Here is a 19,334-nt window from a genome sequence, read left to right as displayed (position 1 = left end):
TATTACAAAGTGAAAGAAGCCGATCTGAAAAATCTACATAACATAGGATTCCAACTATATGATACTATACAAATAGCCCATACGCACATAAAAAGGTGTTCAACATCACTTACCATCAGGGAAATGAAAAGCGTCACAATGAGGTATCACTTCACACCCATTAGGATAGTTATAATCAGAAAGACAGACAATAACAAGTGTTGGCCAGAATATAGAGAAATCAGAATCCTCATACATTGCTGTTGGGCCTATAAAACGGGGCAGCCGCTTTGGAAAACAATTTTAGTTTCTCAAAACGTTAAACATAATAGGTTACCATATGACCCCAATATTTCAATCCTGGGTATATACTCAAGAGAACTGAAAACATATGTTCACACAAAAAGACTTGTACATAAGTGTTCATAGTAGCTTTATTCACAAAAAACAAAATGTGGAAACAACCCAATATCTATCAACTGATGAATGCATAAACAAATATGGGTGTTGGGTGTACCCATACAACGGAATATTATCCAGTTCCGAAAAGGAATGTAGTACTAATATATGCTACGATATAGATGAAACTTGCAAATGAAGTGACCAAAGCCAGTCACAACGGACCACATACTCCATTTATACAGAACATCCAGAGCAGGTAAACATATAGAGATAGAAAGTAGATTTGTGGTTGCCAGGAGTGTGGGCAGAGATACGTGGGGACTGGCTGCTAACAGGTATGAAGTTTCTCTTGTGGGTGGTGAAAATGTTGTGAAATTAGCTAGTAATGATGATTCCACAAAAGGCAACAAAACGCAATGAACTGTACATTTTAAAAGAGTGAATTTTATAGTATGCAAATTATTTCTCATCTTTAAAATTATACCAAAAGTAAAAAAAAAAAAAAGATGTATCCATAAGTAAGTGGCAGAATCAGAATTTAAACTGTGGGCACCTGGCTTCAGAGCCACACTGTCTCCCACTATCAGGCTAATAGTTGATGTACATTTGCCAAATTAAGGATAGCAGGAATTCCTTCCTTCCCTTCCATCCTTCTTTCCTTCCTTCCTTCAACAAATCCACTCAGTTAATAAAAACTTATTGAGCATATGGTATGTGCCAAGCAATGTATTTGCTGGCTTTTTTCTTTATTGTGTCAAAATACATACAATATAAAATCTACCATTTTAACCACTTTTTAAGTGTGCCATTCAGTGGTATTAAGTACATTCTTAGTATATAACCATTTCCATATGTTTTCATCTCCTGAAACTATAACTATTAAGCAGTAATTCTCACTTCCCTTGCCCCCAGCCCCTGATAACTTTTATTCTACTTCCGTCTCTAAGAATTTTTTCATTCTAGATGCCTCATATAAGTGAAATTATACAATATTTGTCCTTTTTTTGTATGCCTTATTTCACTCAGCAAAATGTCTTAAGAGTTCATCCATTCTGTACTATGTATCAGAACTTCATTCTTTTTATGGCTGAATAATATTCCACTCTATGTATACACCACAGTTTGTTCACCCATTCTTCTCTCATGGAACACGTGGATCGTCTCCACCCTTTGGCTATTGTGAATAATGCAGTGATGAACATGGGCATACAAATATCTGTTTTCCCATTTTTAATTCTTTTAGGTGTGTAGCTAAAAGTGGAATTGATGGGTGATACAATAACTCCATGCTTAACTTTTTGAGGAACCACCAACCTGTTCTGCACAGCAGCTGCGCCATTTTGCATTCCCGCCAACAATGTCCAAAGGTTCCAATTTCTCCACAACCTTGCCAACACTTGCTATTTTCATTATTTTTATAATGGCCATCCTAATGGGTGGAGACCACCTCATCATGGTTTTGATGTGCATTTCCCTAGTGATGTTAGGCATCTTTTCATGCGCTTGTTGGTCATTTGTCTATCTTCTTTGGAGAAATGTATATTTAAGACCTTCACTCATTTTTTAATTGAGCTGCTTTTTTGTTGTTTTATAAGTTATAAATGTACTTGTTCGTTGAAAACAGAGGTAAATATATGAACCAAAGAAAATGAAGCAAAGCAGGATCTTGCATATTACAAAAGAATCATCTAGCATACCTTTAAATATTACATACCTCTCATGATAAGAAATGTATTTGTTTATAGTCCATGTTGATGGGTGATTGGTGAAGTCAGTAAAGAAGAAAGATTAAACTATTGAAAGTAAATATATTATTTATGTACACAATCTATAATAGATTACTCAACATTAAATAGTTCTTAAAAACAATGGAATCCAGAGGGACTATGATCAAACATACAAATATAGATGAGAAAATTTTCCCGAGTGTATATCTATTGACTGAATTTATTTCATCAGATTACTTTCAAAAAGATTTGAGGTCTTTATAAAATATATATGAACCATGAGAGACTATGGACTCTGGGAAACAAACTGAGGGCTTCAGAGGGGAGGGGGCTGGGGGACTGGGATAGGCCGGTGATGGGTATTAAGGAGGGCACATATTGCATGGTGCACTGGGTGTTATATGCAAATAATGAATCATGGAACATTACATCAAAAACTAAGGATATACTGCATGGTGACTAACATAACATAATAAAAAATAATTATTAAAAAAGAAATAAACCCATGCTTATATGGTCAGTTAATCTATGACAAAGGAGACAAGAACACAATGGGGAAAAGAGTCTCTCCAATAAATGGTGCTAGGGAAACTGGACAGGTATATGCAAAAGAATGAAACTGGACCACTTTCCTACACCGTACTCAAAAATAAACTCAAAATGGATTAAAGAGGTAAGTGTGAGACCTGAAACCATAAAACTACAATAAGATAACATAGGCAGTAATCTCTTAGACATCGGCCTTACCCACATATTTATGGATATATGGATATGTCTTGTCAGGCAAGTAAAACAAAAGCAAAAATAAACTACTGGGACCATTCCAAAGTAAAGAGCTTCTGCCCAATAAAGGAATCCATTAACAAAACAAAAAGGCAACCTACTGAATAGAAGATATTTGCAAATAATATGCCCAATAAAAAGTTAATATCCAAAATACATAAAGAAATTACATAACTAAACACCAATAAAGCAAATTATCTGATTTAAAAATGGGCAAAGAACCTTAATTGACATTTTTGACATTTTTCTAAAGAAGACATACAGATAGCAAACTGACAAACAAGAAGATTCTCAGCATCATTCATCAGCAGAGAAATGCAAATCAACACCACAATGAAATATTACTTCACACCAGTCAGAAAAGCTAGCATCAAAAAGATAAGAAATAACAAGTATTGATAAGGATGAGAAAAACGAACTCTTGTACACTGTTGGTAGGAATGTAAATTAGTGCGACCTCAGTGGATAATAGTATGAAAGTTTCTCAAGAAATTAAAAACAGAAATATCATATGATCTGATAATTCCACTCTTGGGTATTTACCCAAAGAAAATGAATACACTAATTTGAAGAGATGTATGCACCCCTATGTTCACTGCAGCATTATTTACAATGGGCAAGATATGGAAGCAACCCAAGTATCCAGCAATAGATGAATGGAGAAAGAAGATGTAGTGTACATACACGCACACACACACACACACACACACACACACACACACGATGGAATATTACTCAGTCATAAAGAAGAATGAAATCTTACCATTTCCAATGACATGAATGGACCTAGGAGGTATTATGCTAAGTGAAATAAGTCAGACACAAATACAAATACTATATGATTTCACTTACATGTGGAATCTAAAAAACAAAAGAAATAAACAAAAGAATAGAAACGGACTCAAATACAGAGAACAAAGTGGTGGTTGCAATAGATGAGGGGAGCGGAGGGATAGGCAAAACAGGTGAAGAGGGTTAAGAATTATAAACTTCCAGTTATAAAATGAATAAGTTACAGGGATGAAAAGTGCAGCATACAGAATACAATCAATAATACCATACTAACATTGTATGGTGACAGATAGTGACTTATAATGGTGAGCATTAAGTAATGTATAGAATTGTTAAATCACTATGTTGTACGCGTGAAACTAATATAACATTGTATGTCAATTATACTTCAGTAATAAAAATTAAAAATAAATAAATAAAAATATATAGAAAAAGAACCTGACAATATACTTTAGAAATTTAATCTGACGCAGCAGGGCTTGCACAAAAATTTAAATACACTGATGTTTATCACAGTTCTTTATTATAGGGACAAAAATGAAGACAAATTAAGTATTAAATACTAGGAGATAAATTGTCAAAAACTATGAAGTGCCTGAGATGTTAACCTACTTGTAACATATAAGTTAACCTCCCACAGTTTCATGGATGCTGACAGAAAACACTAGATTTCTGGGTCAGAAACAAAGGACTTTATTACTCATTGCACACCTAGAAGCCTAAGCCTCATTTCCATCAGCTCCCCATGCCCCCACCCTAACTCCAAGTCTAAGGGGCAAGATGGAGCAGCCCCGATGAATGTTGCACATAGAGTAGATCTGTGTCACAGATGAACAAACTCAGAGTTTAGAGTTTAAGAAAAGTCAACCTCGTAAGAGGTATGCCAGCAACCCTAACCAACATCTGCCTCCAAGGAAAACATAATGCTTATTATCTTGGACCCGCAAACAAATTTTCCCTCTGCCCCTAAGGGAGAAACTATTTGTATCTTCCAAGGCTATTTGCAATAAAATCATCCTTGAGAAGGTAGTTCAGAGCAAAAGTGCAGAAACATTTAAAAGCCACAGAGAATCTCCTCCCAACACGAAATAATTTTATGATGTATCCAATGTGAGATGCTATAGTTATGATCACTTTTCAGAAGAATGTTTAATAAACTGAGAAAAATATTTATAATATATTGACTTATAAAAAAACAGTTCTCATTCCCTAAAATTATATACACACACAAAGAGAGAAATGATGAACTCAATTTTTCATATTACTTTTCTATTTATATATAAAGAAAGGGCTGATAATCTATACAGAGTTAACAGCAGTCTTTCCTGGGTGTTGAGATACTCACGATTTTTATTTTCTTTTTACTCTTTGAACTAAATTTTCTGTGATATACTTTTATAAACAGAAAAAAAGGCATTTCAAAAAATATACATAGATATGACTGACACCTAAGGTACAAGTGATAAAAGAAAAAAATGTATAAGTTAGACTTCATCAAAATTAAAAATCTTTTGAGGAGACATTTGCAAGTCATATATCTAGTTAGGGACCTGTATCCAGAATATAAGAAGAACTTTTTTTGCAACTAAATAAGTAAATACATAAAAAGACAATGCAATTTAAAAATGATCGAAGGATTTGAACAGATGGTTCTCCAAAGAAGATAAAACCAACGGTCACTAAGCACATGAAAAGATGCACAACATAATTAGTCATCAAGGAGATCCAAATCAAAACCATGATAAATACCACTTCACACCCACTAAGATGAATAAAAGAAAAAAGACAGTAACATATGCTGACAAGGATATGGAAAAACTAGGACCCTCAAACATTGTTGGTAGAACTTTGAAACGGTACAACCACTTCAGAAAAGTTGGGCTGTTCTTCAAAATGTGAAACCTAGGGTTGCCATAGGATTCAACAATTTCACTCTTAGAGAAATGAGATTCCACCTAGGAGAAAGAAAACCATATGCCCACACAAAAACTGGTATGCAAAAGTTCATAGGAGCATTATTCACAATAGCCCAATAATGGAAACAAGACAAATATTCATCAATTGATGAATGGATAAACAAAATCTGGTATATCCATAGAATGGATAGAAAGTAATGAAGTACTGATATATGCTACAATTTGGATGAACCCTGAAAGCATTTTGCTAAGTGAAAAACGCAAGCCACATGTTGCATGACTCAATTTATACGAAACGTCCAGAAAATGCAAATACACAGAGACAGAAAGTGCATTAGTGCTTGGCGGGTAAGCAAGAGGGAGAAATGGGAGTGATCACTGCTAAGTATGGGTTTCTTTTTGGACTGATGACATGTTCTGGAATTAGATAATTGTGTTGGTGAATATACAAAAAAGGACAGAATTATATACTTTGAAAGAATTAATTTTATAGTATGTGAATTCTGGGTAAGGTTGTTATTAAATATATATACATACATATTTATATATATTTACATGTATATATATTTTTTATATATTTACATATGTGTATATATATCATCCACATAATAAAACCATCAATTATTAAAATGGAAAAAGATATAAGTAGATAATACAGAAAAATAACAAAATGTCAAAAAACATGCTTAAAGGGGCGCCTGGGTGGTGCAGGTTGAGCGTCTGCCTTTGGCTCAGGGCGTGGTCCCGGCGTTGTGGGATCGAGCCCCACATCAGGCTCCTCTGCTAGGAGCCTGCTTCTTCCTCTCCCACTCCCCCTGCTTGTGTTCCCTCTCTCGCTGGCTGTCTCTATCTCTGTCAAATAAATAAATAAAATCTTTAAAAAAAAAAAAAAAAAAATGCTTAAAAAGGTTTCAACATCACTAGTAAAAAAAAAATACAAATGAAAGAATGAAGTGCCATTCCCTTTCTTTAAGTTAGCAAATTTTATTTATTTATTTATTTATTTATTTATATTTTTTTATGCTTTCTTTGCCTTTATTTTTTTTAAATTAACAACATATAATGTATTATTGGTTTCAGAGGTAGAGGTCTGTGATTCATCAGTCTTATATAATACCCAGTAGCAAATATTTTTTAAATAATAAAGCAATGGCACAGTGAGAAGGACACTATATCTGGTTTCTAAAAATTGATATAATGTTTTTGTAAAGTCATTTGGCAATATATATCAATTGTTCACCTTCTGTGACACAGTAATTCCATCTAGGGTTCTATCCTAAGAGAGTAATCACATATGCAGATAACTAATAAACAAGATTTTCATCATGACATTATTGTAATAGTCTTATGGGGAAATGGTTAATGTGATAATGATATTTCTATATTATAAACATCACATAGTCTTCTAAAAGCCTGTTTTCAAAGACCACAACATGGTAAGTTAAAGGAAGCATACTACAAAATTGAACTGGGTGATCCGTAATTTCTAAACAAACAAATACAAAGGTTGAGCATTCATGCAAAGAAAAAAAATGGCAGAAGGAAACATATTCAAATATTGACAGTGGCTAATTTCTATATCAATTCTAATATAGAATCAAAAATAACACTTTTATAACCTAAAAATTATTATTTGTTAAATGAAATTGAAAGAAGAGATAACACTTAGTGCTAATAATATACTGGTGGTGAATGACACAGAAAAAGAATCTTCTCATGAGTCTATTGATCTCTCTCAATCACAGAGAACACTTGAGAATCAAATCACTATTTTCAAATGGGGGACATGGACTTTTGTAATTATAAGTTGGTAAGTTTGACATTAATTCAAAGCAAGATTCTAAAATTGTTTCTTTAATGGAATTTTGTATGGACCTAGAAAAGGAAACCATCAATCAGCAGAACCATTGTGGATTCACTCAGTCATCATCACAGACAACTTCATTTTTCCCTTCGATAAGCTCTTTGGAGAGGTGATGAAGAACAAGTTTCTCAAATGGTAGATAGCACCAAACTGAAAGAACAAGTTAATCTGCTATCAGGACTGAGATCCTCGGAGATGGGGGCAAAGCAGTTTTGGTTATTAGGAGGTCACATTCACCTAATCTAGTTTCTTTCTTGGATGAAATTGTGGATGAGGTAACAGGGGGTGAGCTTGTTAAAATGCCAATAGTACAAACCGGGAGAGGCAGCAGAAATGTACTGGGATCAAAAGACAGAAGAAGGGATTAAGCAATAAACCAAAGCCAATGAGACTGTATTCAACAAAGATGAGGGTAAGACGCTATCATTCAAGGAAAAGGCAGGGCAGTCTTGACTTCACAGCACAATGTGCGGAGCTAACTTAAGGGGTCTCCTCCACAGTCAGCTCACAAAAAGGCCACTGAGATGTGGCTCTGTGGTATACACAATTTAAAAATAGTTATTAAATTATACTCTCTCCCACTTCAACAAAACCTGAAGTAATCATATTTTTGTAACTCACTGAGTAAAGTAACTAGGATGATAAAAGGACTTAAATGAAGCCACTAGTTGGTTGCCAGAATAGGTGGCACTAAGCTAACAACTTAGGTAGGAGGGAAGCGTTAGGGGGATGGCAGCATCAAATCAAATACTTGATGGGCCATTTCCTAGGAGGCCTGATGTACTGGGCAATATCCCAATGAACAGAGCTAGACCTAACTGCTAAAAACTAAATTGAAACAGATTTTTGCTAAAAACTAAAGTGAAACAGATTTTTACTAAATATGAAGAAAACTTCTTAATGATTAGAGCTGTCCATGGGCACTATGGACTGCCAAGAGACACAGTGAGTTCTGCGCATGAGAACTATGAAACTTGGAGTACCCAGGCACTTGGCTTAGAGGAAGCTCAAACATGATTCTAGAACAGAGAAAAACTATAAAACCCATCAGAAAATAGTTTTAAAAAAAAGGCAATAAATACATACCCATCAATACTTATTTTAAATGTAAATTGGCCAAATGCTCCAATCAAAAGACATAGTCTGGCTGATGGGATAAAAAAAACAAGACCCATTTGCTGCCTCCAAGAGACTCACTTCAGACCTAAAGACACACAGACTGAAAGTGAACAGATGGAAAAAGATATTCTATCCAAATGTGATGAAAAGAAACCTGGGGTAGCAATAGTTATATCAGACAAAACAGACCTTAAAACAAAGACTGTAACAAAAGACAAAGAAGGTCATTACAAAATGATAAACGGATCACTCCAACAAGAGGATATAACAATTGTAAATATCTATGCACCCAACATAAGACCACCTAAATATATAAAGCAAATACTAACAGACATCAAGGGAGAAACTGATAGCAATACAATAATATTGCAGACTTTCACACCCCATATACATCAATGGATAGATCATCCCAGGAGAAAAATCAATAAGGAAAGAGTCCTTAAATGGTACATCAGACAAAATGGGTTAATAGATAAATAAAAAACATGCCATTCAAACACAGAAGATGCTTTTCAGGAGCACATGTAACAGTCTCCAGAATAGATCAAATGTTAGGCCACAAAAAAAGTCTCAATAAATTTAAGAAGACTCAAATCAAGCATTTTTTCCAACCACAACGATATGAAATAAATTAATTATAATAAAAAAAAACTAGGAAAAAACCCACAAGCATATAGAGGTTAAACATGCTACTAAACAACCAATGGGTCAACAAAGATCAAAGAGGAAATCCAAAAATACCTTGAGACAAATGAGAATGGAAAAACAATGGTCCAAATTGTATGGGATGTAGCAAAAGCATTTCTAAAAGGGAATTTTATATTAATTAATACAGGCCTACCTTAAAAAGTAAGGAAAATCTCAAATAAGCAACCTAACTTCCACCCAATGGACTATAAAAAGAACAAAGTCCAAAGTTAGTAGAAGGAAGGAAGTAATAAAAATAAGAAGGGAAATAAATGAAATATAGACTTTAAAAACAATATAAAAGTTCAACAAAACTAAGAGCTGGTTCTGTCCAAAGATAACAAAATTGAAAGACCTTTAGCCAGACTCAATAAGAATAATACAGAGAGGGCCCAAACAAATAAAATCAGAAATGAAAGAGGAGAAGGTACAACCGACACCACAGAAATACAAAGGATTATAAGAGACTACTATGAACAAATATATGCCAACAAACTGGACCTAGAAAAAAATGAGTAAACCTAGAAGAAATGGATAAATTCCTAGAAACACATAATCTTCCAAACTGAACTAGGAAGAAACAGAAAATCAGAACAGACCAAGTATTAGAATAAAATTGAGTAGGTGATCAAGAAACTCCCAATAAACAAAAATCCAGATGGATTTACAGGTCAATTCTACCATATATTAAAGGAGAGTTAATATCTGTACTTCTCAAACTAGTCCCCAAAAAATAGAAGAGGAAGAAACACTTCCAATTCATTCTATGAGGCCAGCATTACCCTGATATCAAAACCAGACAAAAATACTACAAAAAAATAAAATTACAGGCCAATATCCCTGATGAACACAAACACCAAAGTCCTCAACAAAATATTACCAAACCAAATTCAACAATACATTAAAAGGATCATACAGCACCGTCAAGCGGGCTTTTGAAAGGTTGGTTCAATATGTGCAAATCAATCAATGTGTATACTACATTAACAAAATGATAAAAACTCTCAACAAAGTGAGTATAGAGGGAACATACCCCAGCATAACAAACATCATATATGACAAACCCACTCTACAGTAAAAAGCTGAAAGCTTTCCTTCTAAGATCAGGAGCAAGACAAAGACGCTCACTCTCACCACTTTTATTCAACACAGTACTGAAAATGCTAGACCTAGTAATCAGACAAGCAAAAGAAATGAGGTATCCAAGTTGGTAAGGAAGAAGTAGAACTGTCACTATTTGCCAACAAAATGATATAGAGCCCACAAAAAAACTATTAGAATAAACAAATCCAGTAAAGTTGCAGGATACAAAATTAATACCCAGAAATTTGTTGCTAACAAATCTATACACTAATAACAAAGTATCAGAAAGAATAATTAAGAAAACAATCCCATTTACAATTTCATCAAAAAAGAACGAAATACCTAGAAATAAATGTAACTAAGGAGGTTAGATACTCTGAAAGCTAGAAGGCATGGATGAAAGAAATTAAGACAACACAAATAAACGGAAAGCTATACTGTGCTCATGGATTGGAAGAACCAATATTGTTAAAATATTCATACTACCTAAAGCAATCTACAGATTCAATGCAATCCCTATCAAAAAACCAATGGCATATTTCATAGAACTAGAATAAAGAAACCTTAAATTTGTATGAAACCACAAAAGACCCCAAATAGCCAGAGCAATCTTGAGAAAGAACAGAACTGGAGGTATCAAGCTCCCAGATTTCAAACTATACTACAAACCTAGAGTACTCAAAACAGTATGATACTGGCACTAAAACAGACACATAGACCAATGAAACAGAACAGAGCCCAGAAATAAACCCACATTTATGTGGTCAATTAATCTAAAACAAAGGAGGCAGGAATACACAATGGGGGAAAGACAGTCTCTTTAATTAATGGTGCTGCAAGAACTGGACACCTACATGTAAAGAATGAAACTGGACCGCTTTCTTACATCATTTACTAAAATAAACTCGATATGGATTAAAGACTTATATATACATAAAGCTCATAAAACATAACGTGGGCAGTAATCTCAATGACACCGATCCAATTTTAGCAATATTTTTTTTGGATCTATCTTCACAGACAAGGGCAACAGAAGCAAAAATAAACAAATAGTACTACATCAAACTGAAAAGTTTTTTTCACAACAAAGGAAACCATCAACAAAATAAAAAGACAACCTACTAAATGAAAGAAGATATTTGCTAATGATACATCTGATAAGGGACTAATTTACAAAACATATAAAGAACTCATACAATCGGACTCTAAAAAACCCCGCAACAATCCATTTAAAAAATGGGCAGAGGACCTGAACAGACATTTTCCAAAAAGACATACAGGTGGCCAAGAGACACAGGAAAAGTTGCCCTACATCACTAATCATCAGGGAAAGGAAAATCAACACCACAATGAGATATCACCCCACATCTGTCAGAATAGCTAGTATCAAAAAGATAAGTAGCAAATGTTGGCAAGGTTGTAGAGAAAAGGAAACCCTCACGCACTATTGGTGGGAATGAAAATTGATGCAGCCACTATGGAAAATAGTATGGAGGATCCTCAAAAAATTAAAAATAGAATTATCATATGATCCAGCCATTCCACTACTGGGTATTTACCCAACGGAAACAAAAATGCTAATTCAAAAAGATAGATGTATATTGCAGCATTATTTACAATGACCAAGATATGGAAGCAACCTGAGAGTCCTCAACAGATGAATGGATAAAGACTATATGGCATATTTATGAAATGGAATATCACTCCGTCATAAAAAAAAAAGTTAAGTCTTGCCATTTGCAACTACATGGATGGACCTAGAGGTATGATATTATGCTAAATGAAATAAGTCAGACAGAGAAAGACAAACACCATATGATTTCACTTATATGTGGAATCTAAAAAACCAAACAAAACAAAGTAGAAACATACTCAAACATACTCATAAGTACAGAGGACAACTGAGTGGTTGCCAGAGCGGAGGAGTGGTGGATGGGCAAAGTAGGTGAAGGACATTAAGAGGTATAAACTTTCAGTTATATAATAAATAAGTCACAGGGATGTAAAGTGCAGCATAGGGAACAGGCAATAATATTGTAACCATGTAGGGTGACAGATGGTGACCAGACTTATCATGGTGATTTCATAATTATGTAAATGTTGAATCACTATGTTATACTCCTGAAACTGATAATCCTGTATGTCAACTACACTTCAATTAAAAAAAATTATTCTAATCATTCTCTTCTCAGATGCCTGAAATACCTCTATATCTTCACTGCCAAGAACCAATTGTTCAGATGCCTCTATTCCTTTAAAAGATAAACTAGTGTCTTTTATACAAACAGATATAATTGTGGGAAACAACTTCTCTATATCCAGCAAGACCTTTTCTGCCATCTCTATCCTTTCTTCTGCTGAGACTATAAAGAATTTGTCCAAACACTGGGCCATATGAGAATCTTTCAAATACTGAAAGATACCATGTAATACCCTAATAAGATTGTTCCTACACTAAGGCTTTCTACACTGAGCAATATATATTAAGAAAATTATATGAGGGATTTTCATAGGGGCTCAAAATCCAAATCCCTAAGAGTAGAGACAGGTTATACAAACTATAGTCACATGAATAATACGCACTATTAAAACAATAAATAGGTGAGTGAATTCTGAATATAAAATATACATACAAAATAACAGTGGGCAAAATGCTCAGTATGAGAGAAAAAGCACACTATGACTATGTAAAAAGGGCCACTGTCACAAATTAGAATTGAATTTGGAATGATAGAAATATAACTTAATGCTCACTGGGTTGGTTTTCTAAGAAATTGTTTAAGTGCTTAACAATTAAATTCCATATTCCCTTTTGATGTAAACCTATCTATTCACACCATCTAAACAATTGTTTCCAAAGTATTTAGGCTTTGTATACTGCACAAGTCATTCTATATTGTTGGAAACACATGAAGAGGAAGGTTTTAGCTATAAAATACATTCATAATTTCCTCAAAAAAGTAACATAGAATCATTATATGACCCAGTAATTCCACTTCTAGGGATACACCTAAGAGAATTAAAAACTTATTTTCAGGGGGTGGGGGATTGGGCAAAATGAGTGAAGGGGTGAGGGAGATACAGGCCTCCAGTTATGGAATGAGTAAATCATGGGAATAAAAGAACGTAAGGAACACAGTCAATGAAGTGTAATAGCCATGTAACGGGACAGATGGTAGCTACACTTGTGGTGAGCACAGCATAAACTTGTCAAATCACTAAGTTGTACACCTGAAAATAAGGTAACATTGTGAGTCAACTATACTCAAATTTTTAAAAAAACTTATTTTCACACACACAAAAACAAGTATAGGAGTGTTCATAGCAGCACTGTTCATAATAACCAAAAAGTGGGAACAACTCAAAGCCCATTAAATGACAAATGGATAAACAGCATGTGGTATGTCCACATAGCGGAATATTATCCTGCAGAAAGGGAATGAGGTATCATTACATGCTACGAGCTGGATGAACCTAGAAAAAATCATGCTAAATGAAAGAAGTCACAAGAGGCCATATCTTAGATTATGATATGAAATGTCCAGAATAGGCAAATCTAATAGAGACCGAAAGTAGATTAATGGTTGGCATGAGGGGATAAGGATTGACTACTAACAGGCACTGGGTTTCTTTTGGGGGTGATGAAATGCTCTGAATTAGAAACTGGTGATGGTTGCACAACATCGTAAATGCACTAACAAACACTGAATTGTATAAAATGACTGAAATGGTGAATTTCATGGTATTTAGATTCTCATTAAAACTACGTATAATCACAAAATACATATCCTTATATATATGTAAGATAATATACTGACGTCTACAAGTACTCAACACAATCTATTACAGGATTCACAATACTTTCCCTAGTCATGGGTACAACGCACAAGGCGTGGATCGCTAAAGCAAATAGTGAAACCAAGAATCACTCACTCCTTCTATTATTCAATTATTTATTTATTTGCTATATGCTTAATTGGTGCCAGGAATTGTGTTAGGGGTGAACAAGACATGATCCTTACCTTCACAGGGCTCTGAGTCTAGCAGGGGAGCCTGACATTAAACAATTACTTAAATAAATCTACAACTTGTAACAAGGGGCATAAGGTGAAAAACTACATTTGGTGATACACTATAACGGGCAAGCCTGACTCAGGAGGAACTGGGCAATAACCACTCTGAGGATATTCTATCTGGTCTACAACTAGAGAGATGAGTTTTAGCCAGGTGAAGAGTGAGAATAAGAGTATCCCCCAGATGGAACAGCAGTGCAGAAGTCTGAAGTGGAAAAGAACTCACATTTGAGAAACTGACAAAGGCTAGTTGTGACCAGAGGATAGTGAATAACAGAACGATTGTCGCAGAATGAGGCAGGGAAGCGAAGAGGGGTCAGCCTACACAAGGACTTACGGGTCACTCTGAGCATTCTCACTTTATACACTGAGTACAAAGGGAAGTTGGCTCAGTCGATTAAGGGTCTGACTCCTGATTTCGGCTCAAGTCATGATCTCAGGGCCATGAGATCGAGCCCTGTGTCGGGCTCTGAGCTCAGCACAGAGTTTGCTTGAGATTCTCTCTCTTCCACTCCCTCTGCCCCCTACCCTGTGCTCACGCCCTCTCTAAAATAAATACATAAATCTTAAAAAAACAAAAACAAAGGGAAGTCACCTAAGAAATTCAGCAGGCAAGTCACATGATCAACTTGTGCCATAAAAGCGTCACCAGGCTCCCTCTGTGGAGAAGGGGTTAGAGAAGAGTGAAGAGGACAGCTACCAGTTAGAAGACTATTCCAGTAATGACTCAGACCAGGGGATGAGGTGGAAAGAGAAGATATTTTCAAGGTCAGTTTTTCAATTTGGTAGGTCATCACATACTCTATTTTACAACTCAAATTTACTGATGTAAATTTCTTCCAGAAAGCTCAAAGCATAAAAAGTAGAGATTACTTAGCCAGAATCCTAGACACACTAGCTTCAGTCCAATATCAAACCACATCCTACAAAACACTTCAAGCTATGTCCAGGAGTCCTGAATCCTTTTCATATAACTGAATCCAAATTATCCCTAAGCTTCTTGCAGGGTATTTTCTTACTAGCAAGCTTTTAGAGTGGTTAAAAAAATAAAAATAAATAAATAAATAAAAATAAATCCAGACAGTGGAGCAAAAACTCAGAAGATTACTGTGATGAGTACAGGTAATGCGTGGTGTCCTCACTTTGACCCAACTGCAAACTAGCTTGTCCTTGGAACATCATTTTTCTATAAAGGAACCATTCTGGGAGAGAAACACCCTGCTTAACATATGCTCTGTTAAAGGCTTCAGTTAAACACGCACACACACACAGAAAGAAATATGTGCAAAGTATTCCAGATTATTCATGTGCATCTGTCTCCTTAAATTGCACTCCAGAGACTGAAGCAGAACACAAAGGCTGTGATGGATATCACGCAGCTTATAAAGAGTAAATGAATGACTTCCATTGTAGTAGCAAAGCAACTCTACATTATACACCCATACATGCGTGCATTTCTTTTCCTCTTAAAAACCTGCTATCTACATGGCATATATCACTTCAAACCCACAGTGGGTCAGAAAAACAAAATTTGTGGGGGCGCCTGGGTGGCACAGCGGTTAAGCGTGCCTTCGGCTCAGGGCGTGATCCTGGCGTAATGGGATCGAGCCCCACATCAGGCTCTTCTGCTATGAGCCTGCTTCTTCCTCTCCCATTCCCCCTGCTTGTGTTCCCTCTCTCGCTGGCTGTCTCTATCTCTGTAGAATAAAAAAAAAAAAGAAAAAAAAATTGTGAATATCCTTATATCCTTATAGCCCAAGACATGAATCATGAAATTGAAAGCCAACTACCAATCCGGCTCCCCCAGAGCATACTGGAAGCAAATAATAAAGATGAATATGACCATCACTAACGATACACTTTGCAACGCGTACTCTCTAAGTAGCTGTGTTCTAATTTTCATTTATACTGTGAAAATCAGTTTTGCACTTAAAATGCAAAATGAAAAGAGATATTGTGTAGCCTCAAGCAATCATTTCATCATTTCCATCTTTATCACTCATAAGGTTTCAGCTTCTTTGAGGCTGTAATGTTATCTTACAGTACATCATATTGACACAATTGCATGACAGCTGTTTCAAGTGCTCCTCGACTCCTTCCATGTTAAGACTCCACTCTTCTTTTTTTTTTTTTTTTCAAAGATTTTATTTATTTATTTGACAGAGAGAGACAGCCAGTGAGAGAGGGAACACAAGCAGGGGGAGTGGGAGAGGAAGAAGCAGGCTCCCAGCGGAGGAGCCCGATGTGGGGCTCGATCCCAGAACTCTGGGATCACGCCCTGAGCCGAAGGCAAACGCTTAACGACTGAGCCACCCAGGCGCCCCAAGACTCCACTCTTCTTTAAGAAGACTTCCCTCACCCTTTATGGTTGAGCTCATTCTCATCCATCCTCTCCTCTGCCCACGGTCTCTCGTATATATCTCTGTCCAGACTTAAAACTGCCTCCCCTTCCAGACAAGGAGTTCCCTGATGCTCACACATGAAAGGTTCTCAAAGGCTTGTGAAATGAAATGAATGAATAAATGAATCTGATCCACCCAGTCTCTGTATTTAATTTTTTCCACCTGCGTTATCCTAAATGTTAATGACCCTCAATCCAATAACATTTCAGATGATTCTCCATTTTCGCCCATTTTTTGCCATTTCCTGATAGAAGGAGATTTCTGATTTGAGGTACTACACTGCTTAGCGGGTGTTCATGAAAACCAGTTATGAGAATAAGTAGAATATTGTTTGCTGCTCAGGTTTACACACATGGCTTTGTACAGAGTTTGACCATAGATTAGAAAAGGCCTTTACTCCCCAAATTCATATTCTATGGTGCCATGTCACTCTATCACTCTTGCCGTGGACATTCACATCAGGTATCATTTTTATAAAGGGCCCCCTTCATCATGACAAAGAAAAGATGCCCTTGGCAAGGACGAAGGGAGTCCATGAGTTAAATTTGTCGTTCTGGAATAAATTATTTAGCACCACTTAAATCCTGAAAGCTTTGAGCCACCTACCTTGTGGTTTATGCCACTTTCTTCTATGTTTACAATTTCCCAATAGTAAAGCAACAATTTAATTCCATAGTGCAAAATCAATACAATTTAAATTTACTTTTGGAACTGACACTATCTAACAAACTAAAAGATTTATTCTTCCCCTGACATGAGATCATTGTAAAGCTGCTTCTACAAAGAGGTACTTAGGAACCATTCCAAAAGTTAGGAATGAATTCTTCTTACTGGACTTATAACAAAGCGATGCCCACCCCTCCCCCCTTGCATGAAATGAGTGGGATTCCTGGGGCCGCCTAAATTGTGACCACACAGACCCAGCTTTGACTTTATCAAGGGCCTAGATTTTGAACGTGAGATCATCCTGGAAACACAAGGAGCTGTGGTGGTTGTAAGGCGAAATAGCCAACTGGCTTGAAATATATTCTTTCACTAGTTTAGGGTTTTTATCAGACAGGAATGTTGATCATCGTTTTCGCTCTAAATTATATTACTAGTGCAACTATGAGTGGGAGAGTTTGGTGCCGCCGTCAACGATTCCGGTGTTATTTTTCTGGAATGACCAGGGACCAGGCGCTTTTGTTGAGCGGCAAAAGCTGGTGCTGTTTTCAAACACAACAGTGGATGAATCTGTAAGCTGCACTCTTCTCAATGAACGAAAACTGGGGGAAAAGGCAAGAAGATGGAAGGACTGACAATAACATTCACCCCACAGCGAGTATCGATCATCCCGTCTGTGTAAAGTCCATTGCAGCTGATAGCCTGTGGATGGGGTAGCTGAAGGGTGAGCCCTGTAGGTCTGAACCCTTAGATTCAACAAGCTTCCGGAATGCCTTTAATTCACCTGCACGTAACTCCTTCCCTTGCACCTGTCATCAGGAAGGCTTGTTTCTCTTTCAACTGCTCAGAGCAGCCAACAGAAAATTGGCGGTGGGGTGGGGAGGGGGAAGTAGCGGCGGCAACCTGGTGCCAGACTAGAAGGGAGCGTTTATCAGCTTATCAGCAGCTCTATTACTCAACGGACAATTGGGGTTCCCTCCCGTTCACCCTCATGTCCAATGCGCACTCTCAAGGACAAGAGGTTAGATGCAGCAACAGCCAGAGCTAGGCCTGTGAGGCAGCAAGAGAAAGACCAGCCTCACAGCGAACCCGGAGATGCTCGAGCGCTGCCTCCTCCTCCCTCGCTCGCGGTGCCGGCCCCGCCAGCCCCCGCAGGGAAGCCGGGCCTCCCGCCCGCTCAGCATCCCTCCTCCAGCTCCTGCTCTCCCTCTTCCGCCCGCACGCGTGCCACCAACCTTGGGCGTGCGGATGTGCTCCATGGTGGGCCCACTTCTGCAAGGTCCTGGGCGGCCGCGGCCTCACGCACCTGCGCGCGTCTGCAGCGCGGCGGGAGGGGCGCGGGGAGGGGGCTTCGCGCCCGGGAGCGGGAGGGCCACAGGGCTTGGCTCCGCCTCCAGGTGCGGCGGCGCCAGCGCGAGGCCGGCGTGCGGGCCCGGGGCGCCAGCGCGGCCCTAGAGCGCGCGCGCCTCCGCGCTCCTGCCACCTTCTCTGCGTGCGGCCGCCCAACCCAGTGTTAGTTGGGGTCACCAAGAGCCACTGGCTGCTCTTTAAGAGGGGCAGCCAGCCTAATACTGTGAGGCTACTGTTCCCCGAGACACAATGGGGGCCTTGTGTTGGGCGTGGCCTCTTGGAGGATTGCTGGGGAGTACGCGCAGCTCCGTACCGCCCATTGATCGGCTTCCTTCCAGAGCGTCCCAGCATAGGTAGGACTTGGGGGGGGGGGCACGAGAAAGGCTGCCACTTGCACTCCAGATCCAGGACGGCCTAGTGGGCTCTGTCTGTATGTTTGAGCACGTGAGCAGCTGGCGTAGCATTTGGGATAAGGGTGGAAATAATAGCAACAG

The 19,334-nt window shown here is 37.5% G+C and overlaps 1 protein-coding gene across 2 annotated transcripts in view; it reads right to left on the bottom strand.

Moving 5' to 3' along the window:
- The window catches only part of MTMR7 (myotubularin related protein 7), a 115,506-nt gene extending 96,533 nt beyond the window's left edge, over positions 1 to 18,973 (bottom strand). For both annotated transcript variants that reach the window (XM_034647665.1, XM_019804420.2), the window contains exon 1: positions 18,726 to 18,973. In XM_034647665.1, the coding sequence (XP_034503556.1) occupies positions 18,726 to 18,749 (24 nt within the window). In that variant the 5' untranslated portion in view covers positions 18,750 to 18,973. The remainder of the gene's footprint in view (positions 1 to 18,725) is intronic.
- Positions 18,974 to 19,334: the final 361 nt, after the last annotated feature.

The sequence above is a fragment of the Ailuropoda melanoleuca genome, chromosome 18 (genome assembly GCF_002007445.2).
Source record: "Ailuropoda melanoleuca isolate Jingjing chromosome 18, ASM200744v2, whole genome shotgun sequence".
NCBI classification, from domain to species: domain Eukaryota; kingdom Metazoa; phylum Chordata; class Mammalia; order Carnivora; family Ursidae; genus Ailuropoda; species Ailuropoda melanoleuca.
The sequence above is the reverse complement of the archived record's forward strand: the minus strand, read 5'-3'. Positions and strand labels throughout refer to the sequence as shown.